The sequence below is a fragment of the Anabas testudineus genome, chromosome 13 (assembly GCF_900324465.2).
Source record: "Anabas testudineus chromosome 13, fAnaTes1.2, whole genome shotgun sequence".
Lineage (NCBI taxonomy): Eukaryota > Metazoa > Chordata > Actinopteri > Anabantiformes > Anabantidae > Anabas > Anabas testudineus.
In genome coordinates, this window is record NC_046622.1 from 18,424,829 (window position 1) to 18,450,634 (window position 25,806).

Sequence of the window (25,806 nt, forward strand, 5' to 3'; positions counted from 1 at the left end):
CAACACTAACTATTCATTTTTGAAAAGTGAACTTGGGACTTTTAATTTGTAACAACCAGAATGTTCACTTATTTTAAAGACATGTTAAACAGTAAAATAATAAAACTAAACAACAGTTATTCTGATATTACTACATACTTATGCTGGTGTTATGTTATAATAATTTCTATTATAGAGGAAATTCCAGTCCAGGTGATGAGATTGCTGTGATAGACTTCAAGTCTTTGAAGTAGCTGCCAAGTGTATATTCAGCTGTAAGGAAGATCAAACAGGGATATATTTGTTTTTCATTCCTCTGTTCAACTCCCACAGTCTTGGCCGAAGAGGAAACCAAAGGCCAGGCTGAGCCAGGGCGAGTCCTGGATGACATTAGCCGTGTCCAATCTACTGTGAATGACCTGCACCACAATGGAGCACTTGTTGTCCTCTGTAACCCGGGAACCTCCAGCGTCCCTGATACTGACTGTCAAAGCAGTGTTACAGAGCTGAAGGATTACACCTGTGAGAGGAAGTCAAAAGTCTGCACAGGGGTTTCCACAGATAACCCCGACAACACTGAGACCCCTTTAGCCAGCAGCCGGTGGCCAGTCTGCCTCCTGTCGTTCATCCTTGTCGTTCAGGGCCTTTTTACCTCCCTGCTGGCTCTGCTCTACAGCCTGGTGATGTTGCTGATCAGACCCCTGTACTTGCACAGCGCTGCGACTTGTAACCTCCTGGTTTACCTCGACCCCGGTCTTTCTCTGCTGGCCGTGATTATGCTGGTCGCCACAGTGAGGCCGCAGGTCAGTTGAGACCTGTGATAGTTGTAGATTTAGAAGATTATGATTATGGTTTAATTACTCTGTATCAGTAAAATATCAATGATTTTACTAAGCAGTAACTATGTGTAGTTTTACATTCACATGCACTTATCCACTGAGTATTTTCCTTTTCAAAATATTTGCAATGTGAGTTGAAAACTTGAGCACAAATGCTGTCACATCAGTATACCTCCTCCAGATGTACAGGTACGGACTGCTGCTGCTACAAGCCACACCTCCACACATCTGCGTGTCTGAGGTTGAGCAGAGGATTGCCAGTGTCCCTGGAGTGCAGGCTGTGCATGACCTCCACATCTGGCAGTTAGCTGAATCATTAATGGTGGCCTCTGTCCATGTGCACTGTACTGCTAGATTTCCAACACACAGGTGATGTAGAAAAGTTAGATTTTCATATTTTCATATAACTTTATCACATGTTGTTCTCATTTAGGACTAGTTATTTAAATCTGCCATTATTCAGTATGAGTCACCAGGGGCCAGCACAACATGATTTTGATATGAAATGACTGCACAGAGCTGTAATGTGGTGGCAGAGAGTGGGGTGATTCTCTGCTGGTTTATCACTAAATGTGACCTGTTTCACTGTTACACAAGAAGTTCAATTCATCATTACTATAAAATATTTGCCGAGTAAAGCTTTAAGTTTTGCCTTGTGAAACTGAAAATGTTGAGCACTTACGTCTTTGGGACATCACAGTGTCTTTTTTGTGTTTCATGGTATTGTAAGATTTTTTTCTATATATTAACAAACCACTTTTAATCATTTCACATATGTCCAGGTGTGCTGATCTCATACTGGGGGTCACTAAGGTGCTGCAGAGTGTAGGAGTGAGCTGCTGTACCATACAGCCAGAGTTTGCTTCCCGCTCCATGTCCTCTGTAAGCTGTGGGTGTGACGCCTCCCCTGTGGTCCACACAGAGGAGCCCTCTCCGCATCCTCTCCTGGCCTGCAGCCTGGCCTGTGGAAAGGCCTGTGCTGGGAGCATGTGCTGTTCTCCCCCAGACAAAGAGTCCAGGAGCCTGCTGGCACCACCAGCTGGAGAAACTAAGGACGAGCCTCAGATGCTGGCTGTGGAAAACACCTTCCCCTGACTGTCAGCTTTAATCAAGAAATTTAAATGAATAAGATCATCACCACTTCCTGATGTAAAGTTATTGGTAGTTAATGGTGAGGAGATCAACAGATTTGAAAGTGTGACCGCTCTCAAGATGCTGCCTGCACATTATACTGAAGAGTGCTGTTAGTTCTATTATATTAACAAGGTGCTATGGTGCTAAAATGTTTATGCTACATTAAATAAAATTCTGTGTTGCTTCATTTTTACCTGTAACATATGTATTCTTTCTTATGTATGTATGTATGTATTTGAATAAAATAAAAAATTATACTGCCTCTTTTCATTTCAAAATAATGTACGTTTAATTGATTTTACACAGAAAAATTCTAACTCTGCGAAATAATCACAACAGTAAAAGTCCAATAACAAATACATATACAGTAGATAGATGATCTAATACTTTATACATTATGAGCTACTATACTAAACTGTATATGTCAGGTGATAGGAAGTAATAAAGTGCATGTACACATATCTCACAGCTATAGTTGGTAACCAATTATTATAATTTCTATATTTTTATTTAAGAATATTTTTAAACACAATACTTTTATTGTGATATGGTAGTTCTATAAAATAGAATTACTACTTTTTAATCAATTTCACCATCCTATACGTGGAGTACATAGCAAATAATCTTTATATATATATATATATGTATATAAAACATAGAGCTTTTGATGAATATGATGATTATTATAGACCATAGGGCTATAAAATTAGACCTGAGATGATCAGTGAGGTAAAACACTTGATGCACTGAATACTTCCACTGTTCGTTTAGGTTAAATGTTCACGTTTCATTAGAAAACTAAACACATCGCTTACCTGTGATGACGCGTCCTCTCGCCACCAATCAAAATGGGTCTGCTTTACATAACACAGCACAGACTCAACCGTCTGTCTCCGTTTAGGGTTTTTTCTACATACATTTGTTTTAACTTATCAAATATATGGTTGCACTAACTGTAAATGAGCTCCTTTTAATAAAAGCAAAGTGATGTCAGACATTTCAGGTAACACCCGCAGTGACACGTCTCTGCTTAGTGAGAGGTTCTTATACGACTCACTTCCTGGTTTTCAAGTGCCCGGATGAGCCTCGGTGGTCCGGGGTGCAGGCTTCAAACCTGTAGCTGCTTAGCGGCAGAGTGGTTCAATTCCACCTTTCGGGCGGAGCAGAGCGAAAAGAAGCACTAACGCAGAAGGTTTTATATGAAGCTGGATGTTTTTTAATGGAGCTGTGCTGCAAAACAGCGATTTTAATGTATTAACGCAACTTTACGACCCTCGAAACAGCTTCTCAGTTACGTCACTGTCCTACTTCCTGTAAGGCGCAGCTTTCTTTTTGAACTTCACAATAAAAGTCAAAATTATAAAAATATAAAAAAGTCCATGTTCCGTGTACCTTCTAGGAGATACAGTAGGCTAAAAGTTCATATGCAAGATCATACCACCTCCACCTTTAATGTAACATAAATAAATACATAACATGTCAAATGAATTCAGTCTCATTACTGTGGAATCTATATCCGCTTTGCTGGGGGAAAAATGATTGACAGCCATTGTAAGCCAATCGCCTGCGAGAATGTTTCTCCGCCATCCACTCACGTTCCTTTGCGGTGTAGGCGGGTCAAATGATGCGGAAGTACCGGAGGGTGCATGATGTCCTTGCTCGCTTCATTTAGCAAGATTTTGGCATAAAGAGGATTAAACACGCACTCTGTACGTGGTGGGGGTTGCCGTTTTGTTATTGTTTGGTAAGAAAGACTTTTGGATGGTATATTAACCCGCACAGGCTGAGTTTTGTCACACAAATGACTTATATATAGCCGTGTTGTCGGCCTGTGCCACACATCGTCCTGCTAACGAGCAACGTTGTGGGAGTTCTTCACCTGTGGTTGAGTCAGCGGTCCGACTTGTAATGTGTCTCTAATATGCTTAAATGATGGGTTATAATAGAAGCTAGACCTAGTGTAATGTAGCCTGGATTGATTAAATGCAGTAAATTAACCTATTATTCCAATTTTAATAATTGTGTTATCCTAAATAATATAAATGTTTTACTAAGCTAAAGCAATGTGTCAAAACGTTTTATATTAACCTTGTTAAATAAGTGTTTTTGATGTAGAACTGTATTTAATTTTATAATTGCCTGCGTTTGATCAGCCCCTGTGTTCTGCTGGAACTAAATTACTGTGTTTAATCTTTAATCTAATTTTTCTTTATCTCCAGACTTTAAAAGACAATCCATCATGCCTCTTCTTAAATACTCTCCAAAAGTCTGGGAAGTCCTAAAACTGAAGCAGGGCATTTATGCCCGTCTCCCTAAACACTACCTCAAATCCCTCGAGCAGAAAGAGCCCACCCCTGTCCACTGGAAAGCGCTGGGAGTCCAGTACCAACGCAACCCAAAGACTGGTCAAAAGGAACGGGTCCAGGATGTCCCAATACCCATCTACTACCCTCCAGAGTCCCAGTATGGCTTGTGGGGAGGAGAGGGCTGGATATCAGGCTTCAGATATGCCAAAAATGACAAAGTGAGTCTGCAGTAACATGGTTTTCTTTCTTTAGTTTCTTAGAGCGTGTTGGCAAAACATGATTCCACAGTCTGTTTTTGTTGCTTTACATTTCCCCTTTGATCAGTTACTATTTTTACAAGAATGGAAAAACTTTTGTGGACAAAATAGTTGTTGCCCTTTCATTAAAGTAAGAAAACCTCAAACTGACAAAATGTTATTAATAAAAAAATAAAAATTAGCTAAAAATTAACTCAGGAAAATGTTGTGGTTCAACAGAAACATTGTAAAAAACAAAGTATAGAAACTGGTTTGGACAAAAATGATAGAAAAGATGTAAAAATGATTTCACCATAAGGACGTGTTAAACTAAAGTGTGCCCTGTATTTAGCATCACAGGTGTCTTCAAACTTGTAATCAGTGTGTCTGCCTATTTAACGGGTTATAAGTGGTCGCTGTGTTGTTTGGTATCATGGTGTGTACCACACTTAACATGGACCACAGAAAACTAAAGAAAGAGTTGTCTCAGGAGATGAGGAAAAAAAAGATGACAAAAAAAACATGTTAAAGGTAAAGGCTATAAGATCATCTCCAAGCAGCTTGATGTTCCTGTGACTACAGTTGCATATTCTACTCAGACGTTTAAGGTCCACAGGACTGTAGCCAACCTCCCTGGACTTGGCCACAAGAGGACAGTCGATGACAAATCGAAGAGAGAGATAACACCAATGGTAACCAAAAGGCCCAGAACAAAGACATTAAAGGTGAAATCCAAGTTCAAGGTAGATCAGCATCAGATCACACCAGTCACTATTTGACCAAAAACTGGACTCAATGGAAGACGACCAAGGAGGACTTCACTGTTGAAAACAAATCATAAATAAAAAAAATTATATAATGCATATTGACAAACCACAAAGCTTCAGGGACAATAAACTTTGGACAGATGAGACAAAACTGGAACTTGTTGTTAAGTCATAGCAGCTCTGATGATGCATACAAAAAATGAAACCTTCAAAGATAAGAACACTGTACCTACTGTGAAACATGAAGGAGGCTCGGTTGTGTTCTGTGGCTGCATCTGGCACAGGGTCTCTTAAATCTGTGCAGGGTCCTGATATAAATCATATTGAACATTTGTGAAAAGAGCTGAAACATGCAGTCTGGAGAAGTCACCCTTCAAACCTGAGAGAGCTGGAGCAGTTTGCTCGTGAGGAGTGGATCAAAATACCTGTAGACAAATGCAGAGGTCTCATTAAGAGTTACAGAAATTACTTATAAAGTGCTTTTGAGTTAATTCCACAATTCATTCCACATTTAATTTTCTTGTTTTACCTCTTTAATAGCTGCAAAACACAAGTCAAATTCATGTCAGTTCAGGGCAACCACAAAATCTTGTGATAAATAAAACTGAAGCACAAGCATTTTTATTTATTATTACTTTTGTCAGTTTCAAGTTATTCAAATGACCTTTGTGGGTTTTTCATTCTTTACTGTAAGGGTACCATCTATTTTGTCCATATATGTATTACTGGTAGAAATCTGTATGCATCACTTTACATGTGACTGCACGTGTTAACCTTTGAATACAAAAATCCACATACGAGAGTGCTGACATGAGGTCATGTTACTAGGTTCCCAAATATATTTAGCGGCACTTTATTTACATCCAGTCTGAAATTTAACTTCTAATCCACTTCCCACTTTATATCGACTTCCTGTTATGCCTCCTACTCAAAACCATCGAAAAAAGCAGAACTGCCATAATTTGATCTCAGTGGAACTAAAAACCAAAGGACCAATTACTATTATAAGTATTATTAGTCATGGTTTCTGCCATCTTCCTTTGAACTAGGAATCACATGCCTCATGTACTGAGTTACAGTGAGGGAAAAAATTATTTGAACCCCAGCTGATTTTGTAAGTTTGCCCACTAACAAAGAAATGATCAGGCTATAATTTCAATGGTAGGTTTATTTGAACAGTGAGACACAACAATGACAAAAAAAATCCAGAAAAATGCGTTTCAAAAAGAGTTATAAATTTGCATTTCCACGAAGGAAAGAAGTATTTGATCCCTTCGAAAAACGTGCTTTAGTACTTGGTGGCAAAACCTTTGTTGGCAATCACAGAGGTCAGCCGTTTCTTGTAGTTGGCCACAAGGTTTGCACACATCTCAGGGGGGATTTTGGCCCACTCCTCTTTGCAGATCCTCTCCAATGTTTGGCAACTCGAACCTTCAGCTCCCTCCACAGATTTTCTATGGGATTAAGGTCTGGAGACTGACTAGGCCACTCCATGACCTTAATATGCTTCTTCTTGAGCCAGTGATTTGTTGCCTTAGCCGTGTGTTTTGGATCATTGTCATGCTGGAGTACCCAACCACGACCCTTTTCAATGCCCTGACTGAGGGAAGGAGGTTCTCACCCAACATTTGACGGTACATGGCCCCATCCATCCTCCCTTTGATGCGGTGCAATTGTCCTGTCCCCTTGGCAGAAAAACACCCCCAAAGCATAATGTTTCCACCTCCATATTTGACAGTGGGGACGGTGTTTTTGGAGTCATAGGCAGCCTTCCTCCTCCTCCAAACACAGCGAGTTGAGTTGATGCCAAAGAGCTCGATTTTGGTCTTATCTGACCACAACACTTTCACCCAGTCTTCCTCTGAATCAGTCAGATGTTCAGTGGCAAACTTCAAACGGGCCTGTAGATGGGCTTTCTTGAGCAGGGGGACCTTGCGGGCACAGCAGGATTTCAGTCCTTCACGGCGTAGTGTGTTACCAACTGTTTTTTTGGTGACTATGGTCCCAGCTGCCTTGAGATCATTGACAAGTTCCTCCCGAGTGGTTCTTGGCTGATTCCTCACCGTTCTCATTATCATTGAAACTCCACGAGGTGAGATCTTGCATGGAGCTCCAGACCAAGGGAGATTGGCAGTTAATTTATGTTTCTTCCATTTGCGAATAATTGCACCAACTGTTGTCACCTTCTCACCCAGCTGCTTGGCGATGGTCTTGTAGCCCATTCCAGCCTTGTGTAGGTCCACAATCTTGTCCCTGACATCCTTGGAAAGCTCTTTGGTCTTGGCCATGGTGAAGAGTTTGGAATCTGGATTGATTGATTGCTTCTGTGGACAGGTCTCTTTTATACAGGTAACGAGCTGAGAGGGCTGCCAATGTCAGCTCGTTACCTGTATAAGATCCACCTGGGAGCTCGAGATCTTGCTGACGGATAGGGGATCAAATACTTATTTCCTTCATGGAAATGCAAATTAATTTATAACTCTTTTTGAAACGCATTTTTCTGGATTTTTTTTTGTCATTGTTGTGTCTCACTGTTCAAATACACCTACCATTGAAATTATAGCCTGATCATTTCTTTGTTAGTGGGCAAACTTACAAAATCAGCTGGGGTTCAAATAATTTTTTCCCTCACTGTATGTTATATCGACTACCTGAAGCATTGAGCAGAGCACAGCAGATCTGGGAAAGAGAGTGCTGGGAGCAGACTGATTTAATTTGTCATGCAATCTAAAGTTGCATATTGTAGCTTTAAGGTTAATTTGTTCATCATACTTTAGCCTTTTATTGCACTAATTTGGACAGATGGACACAGAAATAATAATAAGTATATTAAAGTTTGTTTGCATCTTTATTAGTGCTTGCACAGTCCAACTTCACCATCTAAACTCTGTTGTGTGTTTTGGACATACTTTATTGCTTCAGAGCTGCAACAATTGGAATCATTAGAACATTTGTTGGCTGCTATTTCATTTCTGGTTTAGTTTATTTGTCTCATGTTTTTTTTCTCGGCATTGTCTCTTGGTTCAGTTGTCGCTTCGTTTGAAGAAGACCTGGAAACCACAGCTGTTCAAGAGAGAACTGTACAGTGAGGTCCTGGATCACAAGTTCACCATCACAGTCACAGCACGCACTCTGGACCTCATTGATGCTTCCTATGGATTCGACTTTTATATTCTCAAAGTAAGTGAAAGCTTTGTTGGTCAAATAAAATGACATTTCTCTTTGAACTTTCCAAATGACCCTGATGTCCAACGCCTTTCAGACACCAAAGGAAGACCTCAACTCCAAGCTAGGGATGGATCTGAAAAGGGCAATGTTGTTACGTCTGGCACGCAAAGACACAGAGCTGTACCCCAACGACCCCATCCAGAGAGAGAAGGTCTATGAAAAATACAAGGTTGGTCAGACGTGTTTTAGTTCTCTGCAGTGATGTCTGGCACTACTGTTAAAACCAGTCTTGGAGTTTCCAGTGTTTCTTTTTCTGTTTCCTACTGGGTGAGCAGCAGTTTGAGATTCCAGAAGAGGAAGCCGAGTGGTTGGGTCTGAGTCTGGAGGAGGCTGTGGAGAAACAGAGGCAGCTGGAGCACAAGGTAACAAAAGCCTCCTTTTCAAAGCCTTTTTATATTAGGACAACTTGAAACAAGTCAGTAGAGCTCCTTTGTTGCAGGAAGCAAGCTCTATTGCAAGATATACTGTATAAAAAGAATCAGTGAACACATTTTAAAAAATACTTACTGGTTTTTGTTTGTTTGTTTAATGTAATGGTCATTTTATCTAAAACTATACATAGAGCCATACACGTCTCAGCGTTCCTTTATCTTCACAAGACAATTTGTTTATTAGATAAATCACAGACCCACAAAAAAATGCTGAAATAAGTTTATTTTGTGCGACAGGCTGAAATGCTTTGCTTGTAACCATAACACCATGTGCAGTGTGTGTCCTTTGTCCTCTGACCTCGTTTTGTTCTCACTCTTGTCTTTTAGGAGCCTGATCCTCTGTTTAAGGCCTGTGTTGAGCAGCTGGTGGAAAAGTTGCAAATCCAAACACTCGCAGAGCCACTTCTCATGGAGAAGAAGTGACGACCCGAACTGTCTGAGCAAAACAGATTTTCAGCCTGAAGAATTACGTAGGTTGGAGTGTCGGGCTTCTCCAGATGGTGGTGGGAGTTTGAGACACCAAGTTTCTCTTTCAGAAACATTTTCAGTACTGAATGCTCACTCGGGGGAACTGGTCTTTCAACTGCTGTATTTCCGCCTGGGAGCAATACAAAGGACAAAGTCATGTTGGACTAAAGCATATTTATTTCAGTACTTTTCCCTTTGCATTTAAGATCCAAATGCAAAACATTTCAGGAATTAGGGAGAAAACCTCCATCTGTGTAAATACTACCTAACAAGCTGACACATAAAGCTCATGAATAGGATATCTAAAAAAATAAAATGTCCCTCTTTTCTAAAACTGTGTATGCTCATCTCTTCTCCAGTAGCTTTTTCTATCACACTTTGACTAACTGCATGATATCACACCAGAAGACTCTTGTCTTGTGGGGAAAAAACTGCTTAAAAAATAGTTGACTGCACATTTTTGGTGAGAGATGAGAAGCAAGTAGATTGATCTGGCCTGTACAAACCCACCTAACAGCACCTCTAAATTTGTTAAGTACAAAAAAAACAAAGTGAAAGATGACAGTTTCTCATTTTAGATTATGCGCTGGACTTCTTCTTGGCTTGACTTTCTTCCTTTCTAATGTTATACTGTAAACACTCCTGCACCTGGTTGTAGCTAAATTTAATTGAATCATATTTCATATTCTTTTTTATTTGTAAGAAATCATATATTATTAAATAGACCTGTAAATGTGCCAGTATTTGGCAACATCTAACACATATTGACTGACAGGTTACAAAAGAGAAACGTAGGGAAAAGCGATGCTGAAAAGAAAACAGAATCAGCACAATTAGGATTTTAGTGTTAGTTTTCCTAACCTAACTATCTTTAGTTTAAGTAAGTAAGATTTTAAATAATTTCAATATCTAATCTTTTGGTATTTTAGTACCCACATTGTTAAATACACACACTAATATTTTGTTGGACCACCTTTTGCTTTGATTACACGCATTCGCTGTGGCATTGTTTCGATAAGTTTCTGGCATTGTCTTCTTGGAAAGTGTCTGTGCCATCAGGGACGTTAGAACCACTGATGGAATGACCTGGTCATTCAGTATATTCAGGTCGTCAGCTGACCTCATTCTTTGGTCACATAACGTTGCTGAACCTAGACCTGACCAACTGCAGCAACGCCAGATCATAGCACTCTCCGCCAATCTCTGCTTTCATCAGACCACATGAGTTCCCTTTGCATTGTTTGGGTGGGAATGCTCTTACTTTCACTATTAAACATAGCCATAAGTTCTACTGTTGTTTTTTTACGATTTGATTTCATCAAACATTCAAGTGATTGCCGATCACAATCATTCAAGATCTTTTTTCTTTGGCCAATAATTTGACCCTTCTGAAACAGATTAACATCTTTTCCACAACCACAGGATGTGTCTTCTGATATGGTCAGTTAGTCTTGTTTACCACCCCTGATATGTTATGTCTGCGTTCACCCACCAGATGGAGGCAAAATGAGCTTAATGAGAAAAGTCTCCATTTGAGAGAGGAGAAATTATGGCTTATTGAATAGTGGAGCCAGATGTTTTTATTTATTTTTCCAACTAATGAACTGAGCCTGTAAGTCAGATCATCATGGTCTCCTTCACGGAGCAGTCAAACTGGAGTTTCTCAGCCTATAAAAATACTGTTTATTGCTCAGCACTTCCTGTTTATTTTTGATAACACTATTACTAGCAAAACAAACCGAGTTGTAATAAATCATAAATCTGCTTTAGTGCAGCAAAGATCCATTTAAGGTGTTAGCGTTGACAAATGGAAAATACGACGTTCTTGAAAACACAAAAACAACCGTTTCTCGCCTGGTTTCGCTTTCTCCTCTGATCAGTGGCGGTTGTATTGGTGTTGTCACTTTGTGGTTACAGCATGCTATTATGGTAAGATGGGGAGTCCCTGACGGAGTGGGGACTCCCGTGGGTGTCGTTACCAAGGCAACAGAGGATATAAATGATAACCTGCCACCTGTAAACAGAAATTGCTCGCCTTATATAGACAACCGCAGTGTGGAATTACCCTTTCATATTGAACGCATGATTAGATTGGTCCACAAGAACAAAAACAAACTTCGAAAGTGACAAACCAAGTCACCAAATTTGGTAATTTGCCCTTTTTAGGCAGACAGAAGAACACCTGGCTGGATTATCTTCCCTCCAATGAGCCAAACGAGGCCTAAAAGTTAAAGATGTTGAATCCAAATTTTATTTAAAATTGGATCACAGAGATCAATCGGTACTTAATCTGATCTGTTTCTGAAAACCATGACCATGTGTGAGCTGAATCACATTTTTCTAACAAATCATTTGAGATGATGATTGTGTTTCTCTGTTTTGTTTTTACTTGTAGTTATTGTACGTGCCTCTTTACAATTCTATTTCCAGAATTTTTACAGGTGTAAAAAACTTTGAAAGGGAAACAGTCAGTGGTAGAAAACTCAAATGAACTTCTAAATGCAGTATATCTATACCAGTAGCTCTGGCATTTACCAATAAGTGCGTAATTTATCAGTAAGTCCTGTAAACAGATGTGATCACCTGACAGAGTAGGTGTGATTCCAGGTAAAACTCATTTTTTAACAGAGAGCCAGTGTTCCTCCACCCGGGTGGTGTAAGTGAAAGTTAGACCTCCCCTTCCCGAGGGCATAAAGTACAGTTGAGGTGAAGGGTCATACGAGCTCTTCAATTAAATCTCTCTGTATTCTCGTTACTATATTAGATCAATTCCACCACACATGACTCATCCTGTCATTTTCCACAAACTAAACCACAATCAGGTTCCATCCTGTCTCAAGTGAAACTGTTTTACTCTGCTCGTTGATATTTGTAGATTACAGTCATCTGCACATTATTAGTCATTAGTTGCAGCCCTAGAGAAACTCTTTGTCCTCAGGCCTCTTGCCTGGAGTCTCTCCCAGCATTAAGTGGGACACAGCCTGGACGGATGTCCAGTCTAACACAGGGGGAGACACATCAGGTCAGAGCTATTTAAGGACATATGTTTAACAAGTGTTTATGTACCAATACAGAGGACCTCCATGTGACTAATTCAGTGCTTGTGTCTCTATCTAATGCCTGAATTCTCACATGAGCAATCACATGCCAATAATCCTTTTAATAATGAGGACAGGGGACAGGCTGCTGTTGTCTTTATCGCCATTAATTTCATGGCAAACCCAGGTGATTTTCATTAGGCCTTTTCAGTCATAAGGATGCTTTTACTGCTTAGCATAAACTAAATTTAAAAAGAGTAGTTGGACATATTGGGAACTTCTCTCATCACCGTGTCACCAAGAGTTAGATGCAGGTTAGCTTAGCTTATCTTAGCTTTGATTGGCATAAAGACTGTAAGCTAACTTGGTTTATGTCTGATAGCACCTCTGAAGTTCAGACATTTACACATGTTCCTTTGTTTTTCAGCCAATTTAAAAAATTATGTAAGAAATAATGTAGATGTTAAGGTGACATCAGTTGCTTTTCATATTTGGACTATCTTTGTGCTAAGCTAAGCTAAGCTAAGCCTTATGTTTAAAGAAGCTGCATGAAGGTGTACAAATCAATCTTCTCACCTAACTCTCAGCAACGTCCCCTGCAAAAAGTTTACACAAACAGACCTGAAAGAAAATCCTCTAGTGTGCTAATGCTCGCTGTAGCTATTAGAAAGTTTGGCCATGCTGCGTCTAGATTCAGTAAAAGTCCAGTTTGTGTTTAACAAACCAGCACTTTTCTGCTTTTTTCCAGACAGGCTGAATGTGTCCGGACAAGTCTTGCAGGCCGCGATGGTACCATTTTACAGGAAATCTATCTGTGTGTGTGGATTAGATTAAAGGTGTTGGACAGCTGCCCAGTGTGGAGTTTCCCAGTGACTGGAAACCATGTGTTCAGTTCAAGCCAACAGTGAAAAGGTAACACATGCTCTAAATAACACGCTCGGACAGCAGCACATGAAGTAAGCGGCCTCACAGATGGACACGCTACCACTGTCTGTTTAATGATCAGTAGAAACAGCTTTATTTATGTGTGTACATGTGCTGATCACTGGGCTGAAACAATGCAAAACCTCTATTTTAATGAAATGAAATAATCTTTTTTTTTTTTTTCTATTTAAAATCTAGTCTACCTTGGAATAGTTTAATCATTTGCATAGTTCTGGCTGTATGCAAATTGCCAAACTATACATAAAATACACTAAACTGTGTGTATGTGTTCGGTCCTCAGTACTAAAGAAAATGTCAGGCTTATATAGTTATTGAACTATAACCCAAATAAATTGACAAAGGGAAATGATGGTGGAATATAATGTAGGATATAAGTACATGAGAAATCAGATGATCACTAAAGTCAGGGGGATCATAACTGAAATGTCCTTATGCTGAAGATGACTCACAAATAAGTGACATCTTTAACTTGGTGGTAAAGCAGCTAGTGGAACAAATGAGTCAATTTGTGTGTAGGCCTATATCATGTCCTTCACTTGTTAATTGTTTGAGATGAGACTAAACGATGAATTAACTGATAACAAACTAATCATTACATTAAAAAAAAGTCAGATGTATTGGTCTATAACATACAAAGTTTACTTTATTGAGGATGTTTTATATTGTTAACCGGATTCTTCCAAGTTATGAAAAAGTGAAAAGTGCTTTGCCGCTGAGATGTAGTGGAACAGATACAATACACTACACTTAAGTGTCTATAAGTGTAAGTACTGTACTTAAATAAAAGTGACTACTGTCAGAAATGTAACACAATGAAGGACATTTAAACTAGAGGCAGACTCACTACTTAAATACACTGAACGGTTTGAAAATACTCAAACTGGGCTTATTAGTATTGTTACTTTAAGAATGTAACATGCCCCAAATTAAGGTTGACTAAACAAAAATGTCACGCTCTGATGGGAAGATTAGATGACAGTGGGGCTAATTTCCCAATCTGTGTCAATATCTAAAAAATTCTGAAGTGGTGTTACGAGTTTCCCAAAACCATGTGACATTTCAAAAGACTGGGTGTATAAGCAGAAACCACATAAACCTAAGACAAAAGGAGAAATAGCTTTTTTTTTTGGCAATATTACAGTAAAATGTGACAGTTAGGATTAAGATGCTGTGACTAAGCTGGGTCCATTTAGTCACCGACAACCAGACAAGGGACGCTTCTCATCCTGAGCGTTTCTCTCTAATTTACCCGGCAAACGAGTTGTTCAGGATTCTCCTGTGATATTTAAAGCTGAGATGTGAGAAGCGTGAAAACACGTCTTACATGTTCATTAGTTGTTCATTCATTGTTTAATAAGTGAGTGAGCAGGTCAGGAATGTGTGTGTGTGTGTGTGTGTGTGTGTGGGCAGGCAGCTAAAGATAGATCACATGTAAGTGTCTTCATCCGTTTGTGTGTTTCTGCATCACAAGACCAGTAGTTATAGGAAGTAATGCAAAAGACAAACATGACACAATGACATTTTATTTTTTATCGTCAAAATATTTACACTTTAAGCGCCCCAGTGAGGAGCAGGACGTGTGACAAAATGCAAGTGGAAATTTGAATTAACACGAGAGTGAAACTGCACAAAGGAACTGACGGGGTTATGTGCGAGGACTGGTTTCTATTGCATTTAAGTAGATTAAATATTAAACAAGCTAGCTAGCATGTGTGACAGCCACGAAAGCCATAAACCAGAGTTCTATAACTACTGTACTTCTTAGTTTTTGTGTTTTACAACTAAAATCCTCTAGACGAAATTCAGTTGGTTTTCCTACGTTCATGCTGAAGCAAACAAAACAAGTCTCACGTATGCGTTACACAACGCGTATTCAGTCATATCACACAGATTTACCACAACAGACAACAGTTTGTAGAGAGGTTGCTACTGTTCCCAAGAACAACAGAGACGTCGTCGGACCTTTAAGCCTTAAACTTAATGCTAGCAGCATTTCTGGGTCAAATATTTAGGAATGTTAATCCGCTCTTTACCCATCACCTTGACCAGCGAGGCTTTCAGGCAAAGACACAGACCCAGGATTAAGGTGAGGGAAACATAACACGGCTATGAAACCGAATCAATCTACAATCCCTTCGAGATAACAGCAGCTGGAGCCAAGGTCTTTAGTTGCATCTTAAATGTGGGAGACCGAGATCTTTCCTGGAACACATTTTGACCCTGACTGCCCCATCCTCATAACGTCTCTTCTGTCTTCACCTGAACCGCGCTGGACGCGTTTTCCTGCGGCTCGGACTGTGAAGTCTGGTTCTCATTGACAAGCATGTTGAACTGCCAGTCGTTGTAATTGGAAAAGTTCTCGCTGAAGTTCTGGTTAACATTCTGGTTGATGTTGAAGTTGTCGTCTGGCCCCTGCTCATAGCCAGAGGACATGGAATATTCCTGGTCAACAAGCATGTCTAAAAATCCTGGTATTTCTAGCAAATGATTTATGATGGCTGCATCATCTGAGAGAGATACAGATCCAGAGTCCAGGGGCTCAGGGTACAACATTTCTATGGGAGCAGAGCTCTCGGAGTGGGCAGCAGCGCAGAGCCTTTCGTCTGGAGACAAGATGGGTTGAGGCTGTGGGAAGTGGAAGGGCTGCTCTGCTGCAGGGACGACCGCTGCTGCAGATTGCGAAACAGATTGTGTTACAGATAAATGACCACCTGTTAGAAACACGATGAAGCGTCGGTTAAGTAGAGAACGTTATACTTTGCATCATGACATGTGATTGTTCTTCTAAGATGTCTCTGCACCAACAGAGAACTGTCCCATTAAAGTCATTGTAACTGCTACCCCACACTTTCATCACTACACTGCACTATATTTCCTTTTACTTCATTGTGTACGTATATGACTTTATGTACATTTATAGTGTGTTTATTCTAGTTAGTTTTCTTTTGTTTGTAGAGTAGAGATGTATTTTTTTATGTAAATAAACCTGTGCAATGGCAGTGGCATGTGAGACAACTTCAACTGGCATTACCACATTGCATTGTTATTTCAGTGGAAACACGTCACATCAATTAACACAACATAATAGATTTTAACAACAACAACAACAACTACGGCTCACAGTGTCTGTCCAGTCTTAATGGACCAAACCACTTATTATTGTCAGTAAGATCTGTGCCAAGTCAAAACAGTCTCTCAGGCTACTTACTACTTCTTTCACTAACTGCACCTTCTCCACTCGAAGAAGTAAACAAGAAGAAAGAAAACATGAAATCAAAACAGGTACGAGCCTCACCTGCCATACAAGATTTCTCTCTGAAGCTGACGTCCGACTTTATCCTCGTCTTTCGCTTCACCTCATATGGATCTGAAACGAGTGCAAATTATTTAATCCACCTCTCTGGTCAAACATGGTCTGCTGCATGTTGTTTGTGATATATAAATGTAAAAGCCCTCGAGGACTTAACGACATACTGATGAATGAAATACTGTGAAACTGGACGGCTCAGTAACTGACCTGGGTTTTGTGCCAGGTACGTGAAGGTAACCGGATCGCTCTCCATCTGGTCTGAGATGCGACGCAGGATGACGTTGACGTCAACCTCGTCTGTGATGTCCTGGTCCTGGTAGGGTGGAGTCTTAAACACGATGGCGATCTGCCGGTGCACGTCTGTCTGGGCAAATTCCCCGTTCGCCTTCCACGACCCTTTTCTGAACAGGATTTCTATGTCGTCTGTGGATCAGCATCAACACACAGAGCAATGTTAGCGACAAAACATATTGCTTTAGCCATAGACTGAAGATAGCTTTTAGAAAACCCCCAGCTGTGCTGTTGCAGACCTTTGAATCAGAGAAAATACATACTTTATTAGTTAATCCAGTAACCCCTTTTCTGCTATTTGTTAGATTTTCTTAAAAGTGGGAAGGAGTGACAAAAGTGTGATCAATAAATCTGTGTATTGACATCTTTAAATTCAGTCCGATGTCTGAAAAAGTTTAACTTTAGCTTGCTGAAACCTGCAGACATCCTGTTTATGGTTCTCATTCTAACTGAACAGGTGTAGCATCTATGTATAGCTTGTTTCCCTGTAACTGTACTATGCGTTGACATTGTGGTTTGATAGAATAAAACAATGATTACATTTCAACACCTGAGCTTATAGAGGTTAAAGCACTGTCCGACCTCTCATCTTATGCTTCAAGCTTCATTTTCCCACATATATCAACAGAAAACATATTGTTTGATATTCTGTGTGCATGGTTGCTTAGTTGCCACGTAACTACAACATCCCTGGTTCGAGTCTGGATGGGGACAATTGTTGCATGTCTCACCCTCTGTCTCTCACCCTACGCTTGCCGTCCGCCGCTCTACTGTTAAACTATGATGGCTAAAATAGGCGTGAGGTACCTTTCTGCACTTTGTCACACAACATGTAGATCTCCGTCTTGCCAGTGCAGGGACCTCTGTACAGGTTCAAACAGGTGATCTTCAGCTGGGATGTAGTTGTGGCTTCTGTGAAAGATTATAATCAACAAACATGCATCAAACAGGGATCAGGAAATCCATGTTTGGGTTCAGATGGTTACACTGTGGGAAAAACATATTGTCTTTATATGTCCAACAAAGTCTTACTCTTGTCATAAATTGGACTGGACACCACTGGACCGAGACTGTCTTTTCTGCCATCCTCCCACTCGAGCTCACACTGGAAACAGAGGCGCACTGCGTTCATGTCCATGTCTTCAATTCCCTTTGTGTGACCGGCTGAGAGTGAAAAGAGGAAAAGTAAAATCAACTGTGATCTTTGTTTTGAGTCGTCCACAACAAACTTTGACAGAAGGAAAAATACTAGATGGTGATGAATGTACATAAATGTCTGACGAGGTGTGTGTTAGGATCCAACTCACTCTGAAAGGGGTCGATATTTTGGTTCCTTCTTTTCTGAAGTGAAAAGTCCAGCTCTCTCCTCCTCACACACTGAATACCAAGGTTAGCAAAGCTGCAAGTCCAGACAGGAGAAGAAAACACATTTGTCAGGACACTTTAGAGCAAAATCCAAACAAGAAATATGTTAAAAGAGAAAAAACATGTATGACATGAAAAATGTGTGGTTGCGTTGAGCGTGAGAGATTAAAAGGCTTCGATGTGCACCTGTGACGTCGGCTGGTGTGAGGATTGAATGACACCACACAGATTCCCGAGCCATCTGGGCAATCTTTACCCACAAGGCAGTGGGGGTGAGGCCGGTGCGGGAGGTCTTTGGTCACCAAGGAAACGGTGACTGTGACCCTCTTTATGTGGTCAATGGAACCTTGAATCTGACAGAGGGAACAAGAGAGCGAGATAAAAGAGGGAAGTAGGAAGAAGGCAGTGAGACAGTGAAGGCGTCATCCACCACAGAACAAACCTCCTGTTGGTACAAGAAACGATGGCCATACTTGGCGGATCACTAACCACGTCAGCCCGGATAATTTTGTTACTCTTCATTTGCAGGTATTTGTGAATATTTAATATATTCAGTGTCATTTTTCTTGCAGTCAGCAGCTCGCCTCCTTTTTTTTCCTGTGTGTTGTCAAATTAGTTTCACTTTTTCCTCTGGACAATAATTTCCACTTGATTTTTATTTATTTTTTTTTAATGTGATCACTGGTGTTTGAGATACAAATTTCATTAAGAAGAAGAAAAAAAATTAAATCAAACCCCCCAGATTCATCTACATTTTAGCATTTCATCATCAAAATCCCCACAAGGTCTCATCCTCACAGTGTGATGGGGTTTGCATAAGGAGGAGATGAATGTGTAGACATGTTTGTTAGTATGCGGGTGAGATATCAACCGCTCGTCTTTGACCACACTTAGACAGGGATTTGTGGGGACTTTCTAATTGACTCCAACAACCCACATCCTTTCAGCTCCACCCGTCTGCACAGGGTTGTGTACAGTCCAAACAAAAGCATCTGTGGTTAAAACGGTTCCACAGAGCTAGAAACCACCGTTAATGTCCAAATCAACAACCAACTTTCACAGAATGCAGAGAGATCGACCTGCTCATGACTGTACCTCTATTGTGGGCTGGGTCTTGTTGGTTTCGGTGCTCGACACCCCCAGGATGCTGCCAGCAGAACGTCCTTCACACTCGTAGCGAAACCTCATGCCTCGGTCCTTGGGCTCCTCCACCACCGCCAGTTTGGGCTTCTCCAGAATCCGCTCCAGCATATCGGTGTTGCTACGGTTCTGAGAGGAAACAATGTCACAGCTCCTGGAGGTCAGCATACACGGGGAGCCTCGACCACGTCGAGAAGAACCAGAAGCCATCTGTTTGGAAGTGCACGACTGTCGTTGTGCTTGAGGGAAGGTGCAGGTTGACTGTGGAGAAGAAAAAAATGTCATGCTTTGCTGAAATCCTGGGTTTCATTTTATACAATCTGGTAGGACCACTTTGTGGAAGCTAATGTGAGCATATTTAGACAGAGATATAAACAATATAAACGTGTCTCACGTGACCCCTGTTCAGCAAAAAGTAAATTGATTGACTTTTAAACAGTGTCAATCAAAACATCAACCTTCTCCTCACTTCTCTTCCTGAGCTGCAACACCGCACAAGTCTCTGATTTGTTGTTTTTTGACAATGGTGGGAAAAAATACCAAGGATCTACTACTACTCCAATGACTTTTGCTTTGTTTGTCGGTCTTTTAAATCTAAGGAGGTTTATTAATCATCACATGTCCCTTTAGATATATGTTGTGACTCTATCGAGGGCCCCAGTTAAAAACCATCATCTCGAGCAGATAAAACAATGAACATGTACTTCTCCTAGTGCTTCTTCAACTTTTACAGTTGATACTTTAAATAAATTTTGCTAATAGCACTTGTACCTTTAATACTAATTAAAGGAGTACTTCTTCCACTAATCTCTATAGACTTCCTCATAGTATTAGAGAACGGATCAACTTGTGATAAAACATACACAGAGAACCAGATGTCTACCATCCATTAAAGCAGGCGACTGTTTAAGTGAAGCGTGCAGTGTTCGAGTTGCAGTGAAACTGAGCAGCTCTGAGCAAAACTCAGTCACTGCATGTTGTTTTTTCTTCATGCATGTGCTTTGTCTCAATACACAGAGTTAACCATGTGCTCTTCGACTCCTCCTCATTTTAAGACATTTTGATGTCTTATTTTTTCCGTTACACCACAGGCCACTAAGCTTTTCCGTTCCCACTCTGACTTCATGTTTAATATCTCTCTCTCTGTGCCGCTCTTACTTTCTCTCTCTACAGTGCACGAGAAACCTTTCATCTGCGCCCGGTGGCCGTGATCTGATGCATAAGACACCAAAAGTATAACAAAAAACACACTAGTATTCTTTGTGAAGCGTCACTTTAACAACAGATGAAGACTCAAACCTGCGGGGAACACAGACGTAAAGAAGTTGCCTCCTTTGTCCCGAGTGCAGCAGTTAATCAGGATGAGAGCTCATCAAACGTGAGGTGATGCCTTCATGAGATCATGTTTCACAATATCCTGTCGATCCACAGACGTCTGCTGCCTTTAGCTGTTAGCCTGGGCATACCTGTTAGCTCCCAAACACTGAAGCTAAACAAAAGTGATGTAGACCGAGTCAGCGAGCAGGAAGCAGGAAGTCAGCTCAACCTGACGTAGATCGACCAATTGGAGAAGACGCGACGCGGGACAAAGAATGTGACCCCTAACCCCCGCTGGGTTTGGCTAGTAAACAGATAGGATGGCAAACTGAAAGCAGGAGTCAGATTACAGTTTGTCCAAGTCATCCAGCCACTCCTCCTCCTTCCTGTCTCTCAGCCCCCTCCCACAGAAAGGCATGCTGGGGAGGTGTGTCAGCCTCCATCACAGGGCTCAAAGCCTCAACTTTTGCTTTTTTTTTTCTTTACAAAAAAACACAAAAAACACAAAAAACCTAAATGTTGCAACCGCACATACAGACTATTTGCTAATCATGATTGTTGAGCCGTTTTTTTTTGTCTGCGCTCACACATTTTTTGCACCGGTCTGTGCAGCCCACATTGTCACTCTAGTCTTATCAGATTACAACACTTGTGATCTCTGCTGAAACCACGTGCTTTATCGTAAGAGCCTGAGCTGCCTGGCTGCCAAACCACTGCTCTGAACAACAAAGCACCCAAAGCAGCTCTCTGCAGGCTACACATTGGCACATGTGCCACATTGCAGTTTAATCCTGAGGGAACCTGTTTATATAAGAGCTCCAGTCACTCCTTTTTGCACCCTGACAGAGATGCTTCCTCTTTTGCTGGGTTTATATTAACAAGCTTTCTGGTTCACTCTCATGCTATGTGAGCATTTGTCTGTGCCGGGACTGATCAGTGTTCACACGCTCAATATTATGATCACTTATAGCTACTACGGAAAAGCTATAAGTGTTGTAGTGTAGCACTGATTAAGATGAATCCCTACATCTGTAAAATGACTTAAACCTTTGTTTGGCCATAACTGACCACTTTCTCCTTTTTATTCCACACACAACTTACACCTGAAAGCAACACCTTCATGCTCGACTGACGGGTGTCGCCAACAGTCATTCTGGACAATGCACAAAACCGCTAACAGTGGCAGAAACCAGAAGGAATCAGACACAACAACACAAATTACTACAGTGCACGGTCGAGGATGTTTTTAAACCTGCTCACCTGACATGCTGTGCCCCTTGCCACTAACACGGGCCGGGATGTTGGAGGGGAGCCCTGTCGGAACATCCTGTGGTTGTGGCTGTTCTGCCGCTGAGTGAGGAGTTCAGCAGGAGGATGAGGAGGTCCAGGCAGGGGCAGCGAGCAGTCCCCTGTGATGATTTCTTCAATGAGTTCTATAAAAGTAGCACTGAACCAGTGTTGTTTCACAACAATTCAGATTTCTGATAAACTGATTTATCAGCAAATCAATACTGAACCAAAACACTGCTGTTTATAACAAAATCAACTTCAATGCTTTTGTCATTTGTATAAAATATGAGCTTAGACCAATTTTATATAGTAAATGTCGTATTTTATTGAGCATGACAAATTTTTAGATGATCCCTATTATATCAACCTAATCATGAGACAAGATGAATCGAGATCTGCATGGCTTTACTGGGGAAAACATGGTGCTTTTGTATTTTATGCATTATTATTATTTAGTTTATTGATTTATTTTAATTAAATTAGTTTTATTCTCAGAATCAGAGCACTGTATATGCAAATGCTACCTGTCTGTTATAATCTCTATCAGGGCCTTTATTAAGTGCATTACTATATTCATCTTGTAATCAATTACCAAAATGTCAATTACTCAAGTAAGAATACCAATACCACATGTTCTTATACTTGTTCTACAGCTAAATGTTCCCTGTGACTCATTATTAGACATTATTAGATTGTTAATGCTGAAGTGTAATACAAAGCTGCCATAAAGTGGAAAAGCAGCACTGGAGTTAATGTACTCAGCTACTCCAGACCTCTGTTGAATCCATACGTTAGTTTCAGCAACAGTGAAAGTTAATGACAGAAGCAGGATGACTCCTGTCTCAGTGGTTAGCAGTAGATAAATATACTCTGTGGCTGAGGCCAACGTCTCACACGTGAAGCTATGATGTATAAAACACTGACAAATCAGCCGTTAACCATATATCTAGCAGAAATTATTCACCTACTGACAGATGGACATATATTTGAAAGTTCTGAGGACTTTTATGGAAAACCAATGCAAACATTTTCAATATTTGCTGGTTTTCTCATGTGTATCTGATCTGAATCAACAACAACTTAGAGCAACCTGAATATGCAAAACTGGGTTCAAGGGCATTGTGATGGGATTTAAAGACTATGTTAAAGAGTACAGACTGTCTACAGACAAATGGAGCCTGGTAATGTCTCCAAATGCATTAAACTCATATAAACACAGGGAATGCTTATTAAGGCTGATAGGTTTTGTTGGTTTTAATTTGCTGTTTGACACCTCACTAACCACATACCGTGTGAAAACAATGGCATCTCGAGAAATGGAGGAAGAAAGACTAGGAAGGAGAAATACTAATGGTTTACTTCTCCTTCTGCGTGAGGTCATGTCAGGTCACAGCTCGCACTAACGCCCTACATCCCACACATGCCAAACAGAAAAACAAAACAAGGGTCTGTACTCACCGAAGTCTGACAGCCGCTCTGCAGGACAGACAGAAAACACACGGTCAGTGGACACAAGCAAACACAGCAGAGGTCGTGAGTGTTTACAGCTGCAGAAAAGCTGAGCAGCGACAGTCAGGGGGTAAAAACCGGGTCACGGAGCTCTGATCCCGGGATGGGTGTTGGCTCCTCTGATGACAAATCACATGTCTGGAGATGATGTCTCTCCGTCTCTTTCTCTCTCTCACACACACACAGAGAAACACACATGAAGACCAGACATTTAACACGTACCAGCGGATCCGCTGACGTCCATGTCTTTCATCGCATGTAATGAGTCTTTCAGGACCATCAACTCCGTCGTCGTGTTTTTGAATTCGTGCCAAAAACTTGGTAAAAGTCTTCTTTCCTCGGTCTAAACGCGGCTCTCTGCTTTAGGACAGCCTATGTAAACGCTAGTGAGACGACACAGCAGCTCGGAGTGTTTGGACCAGGCCGTGTGAAGGTGTCGACCCGTCTTGGAGCCATGTGTTGAATACCGTCTGCAGTCGCTCGCCTGACTGTAGTGTTTCCGCACTAGCCTCCTTCTGATTGGCTAAACGCGAGCGCGGAAATCCCCTCTGCGTCGCGTCACGTCACCTCTGACATAGGGAAACCCCCCCGGGACATCAAGCGCCGCATGGCGGCCTTATAAAGCTAAACACCGTGGACGAGCAATTTGAATATTCAACACGACGAAGACCAACTAGCACCGTGACCGAAAAGGGGGAGAACTTTTGTTCCATGAAGTCATCTATCGGCATGGTTTTTAACCACATTCACTGATTGTGCAACGCTATTTGCAACTATTTAAATGAGCCTCCATTACAAGCAACACCACCTATTTAATATGACACATGACAACAAGCCCGAGCTGCTCATGTTTCTTACGAGCTGATGAAACAGCGGGAATTCCTGGTTTGATCTGTGAATATTCATAGATGATCGAGCACCAATAAGCTCTCTGCACGTTTAGTAACTGCCTCTGAAATGACGTCTCTCACGTTGTTAGAAATCCTCGTCTGGACTGTGTGTGTCCGTTTTGAAGCGCCGCAGTGACTCCTGCTGCTCATACAGAGCACACACTGTTTAGAGGAAACGGAAAGTGAAAGCTGAGGCATTTAGAGGAAGCGGGTACCAAGTTTAGAAAAAAAAGAAAACTATAAACACAATCATGGTGTTGCAGAGAGAGATGGAGAAATACGGTTTCACCTCAATACTGAGTTGTAATCCTACAACAAACACTCTGCTCTTTGGTCAAACTATCAGATGTGTAACCAGGTCAGAAATAAGCAATGCTCAGTTATTAAGGGCACTTAAGAGCCAAACAGGCACAGGTCCAGTGTCCCAATGGGTAGAGGATCCCGTAAACCTGTGTTTGACCTTTGAGCTCTCTGGTTAGAAAGTCAATCAAAAAATCACAAAGACAGAAAAAGGCTGCAAAAGAAAATCCACAAGGATCCAAACAAACACACAGATATGTTGCTTTCAGTTTTTAAGATGGGGGTGGAAGGCCCATTGTCACTGGCAAAGATGGTTGGGAAACAGTGGAGCCAGAGTTAGACATTAGTCACTGTGAGTGGCGTTCAACGCTGCAGCTTGACCTGTCAGACAACCCCCTTAATTTTAGCTATTAATAATTTGTTATTTAAAACAATCTAACGTGGGCAGATCTTCAGATGACTGAAAGCAGGCTGCCCAGTCTGAGGACAACACCGACTCTTACGATAAGCTCTAATTTCTCAAAGTAACCGTAAGGTTAAAATGTCCCACTGACATGAAATAGACATCTGCTGTATCTAGTGTTGTGTGCCAGCATTACTCCAACTTGCTTGTCTTTCACACACATGCAGTACTGTCATCGCTCCGTCGTAACTATTACATAAGTAGTAGTCATTCAAATAACTTTTCCAAAAATACCAAACATTTGCTGGTTTCTGACTCGAGTGTGAGGGTTTATTTTTTTTCTTAACCCATTTTTATTTCTTTGTGAAGCGAATCTCAGGGTTTTGGGCTTTTGCTTTGTCATAATGAGCAGTTTGAGAGTCACTCTACACTCTGGGAAAGGTGTGACGGGCATTTTTCACAATTTGTTTCCTTTTCCAGACAATGACAATCAGAAAAATAAGCTGCAGCATTATACTCTGTGTCAAAGGCCTAACATAACAAAGATGTACAATCGTGTGTAAGCACACAAACTGTAGAAATTAAGAAATAAATGTGAAAAATGTTTTCAGGCAGAAATA

The 25,806-nt window shown here is 40.9% G+C and overlaps 3 protein-coding genes across 9 annotated transcripts in view; 2 read left to right on the forward strand and 1 right to left on the reverse strand.

The window, feature by feature from the left end:
- Nucleotides 1–2,192, forward strand: part of LOC113166166 (zinc homeostasis factor 1) — a 3,895-nt gene extending 1,703 nt beyond the window's left edge. Inside the window, exons 3-5 of the mRNA XM_026366143.1 lie at nucleotides 313–782; nucleotides 1,000–1,187; nucleotides 1,601–2,192. Coding sequence (XP_026221928.1) covers nucleotides 313–782; nucleotides 1,000–1,187; nucleotides 1,601–1,913 — 971 coding nt within the window. The 3' untranslated portion in view covers nucleotides 1,914–2,192. The remainder of the gene's footprint in view (nucleotides 1–312; nucleotides 783–999; nucleotides 1,188–1,600) is intronic.
- Nucleotides 2,193–3,571: 1,379 nt separating this feature from the next.
- On the forward strand, nucleotides 3,572–13,440 carry mrpl28 (mitochondrial ribosomal protein L28). 3 transcript variants are annotated; one of them, XM_026340663.1, is made up of 7 exons: nucleotides 3,572–3,696; nucleotides 4,172–4,476; nucleotides 8,289–8,441; nucleotides 8,524–8,658; nucleotides 8,765–8,851; nucleotides 9,248–9,390; nucleotides 13,179–13,440. In XM_026340663.1, the coding sequence occupies exons 2-6, from the start codon at nucleotides 4,192–4,194 to the stop codon at nucleotides 9,341–9,343; spliced, it is 756 nt and encodes a 251-aa protein (XP_026196448.1). In that variant the 5' UTR covers nucleotides 3,572–3,696; nucleotides 4,172–4,191; the 3' UTR covers nucleotides 9,344–9,390; nucleotides 13,179–13,440. The 3 variants fall into 3 exon arrangements, with proteins under 3 accessions (XP_026196448.1, XP_026196440.1, XP_026196452.1); XM_026340655.1 differs by lacking the exon at nucleotides 13,179–13,440 and having other exon boundaries at nucleotides 9,248–9,720; XM_026340667.1 differs by lacking the exon at nucleotides 13,179–13,440 and having other exon boundaries at nucleotides 3,585–3,661; nucleotides 9,248–9,720.
- Nucleotides 13,441–14,489: 1,049 nt separating this feature from the next.
- Nucleotides 14,490–24,094, reverse strand: relb (v-rel avian reticuloendotheliosis viral oncogene homolog B). Of its 5 annotated transcripts, none has more exons than XM_026340618.1 (11): nucleotides 23,816–24,094; nucleotides 23,543–23,560; nucleotides 22,055–22,203; nucleotides 19,433–19,738; nucleotides 18,524–18,690; nucleotides 18,280–18,371; nucleotides 18,005–18,136; nucleotides 17,780–17,884; nucleotides 16,889–17,104; nucleotides 16,667–16,738; nucleotides 14,490–16,082 (listed from the first exon to the last, which is right to left on the reverse strand). In XM_026340618.1, the coding sequence occupies exons 1-11, from the start codon at nucleotides 23,871–23,873 to the stop codon at nucleotides 15,607–15,609; spliced, it is 1,791 nt and encodes a 596-aa protein (XP_026196403.1). In that variant the 5' UTR covers nucleotides 23,874–24,094; the 3' UTR covers nucleotides 14,490–15,606. The 5 variants fall into 5 exon arrangements, with proteins under 5 accessions (XP_026196403.1, XP_026196412.1, XP_026196392.1 ...); XM_026340627.1 differs by having other exon boundaries at nucleotides 14,490–16,040; nucleotides 22,055–22,227; XM_026340607.1 differs by having other exon boundaries at nucleotides 22,055–22,227.
- Nucleotides 24,095–25,806: the final 1,712 nt, after the last annotated feature.

Bases quoted from the DNA above. Each gene is read 5' to 3' on its own strand.
- mrpl28 (XM_026340663.1), top strand. From the start codon at position 4,192: ATGCCTCTTCTTAAATACTCTCCAAAAGTCTGGGAAGTCCTAAAACTG. The intron at 8,659-8,764 runs GTTGGTCAGACG...CTGGGTGAGCAG, and splicing joins AGGTCTATGAAAAATACAAG to CAGTTTGAGATTCCAGAAGA. The intron at 8,852-9,247 runs GTAACAAAAGCC...CTTGTCTTTTAG, and splicing joins AGAGGCAGCTGGAGCACAAG to GAGCCTGATCCTCTGTTTAA.
- relb (XM_026340607.1), bottom strand. From the start codon at position 23,873: ATGGTCCTGAAAGACTCATTACATGCGATGAAAGACATGGACGTCAGC. The intron at 17,105-17,779 runs GTACCTCACGCC...GCTGATCCACAG, and splicing joins GTGTGACAAAGTGCAGAAAG to ACGACATAGAAATCCTGTTC. The intron at 16,083-16,666 runs GTGAGGCTCGTA...TGTTTCTAACAG, and splicing joins AGAGAAATCTTGTATGGCAG to GTGGTCATTTATCTGTAACA.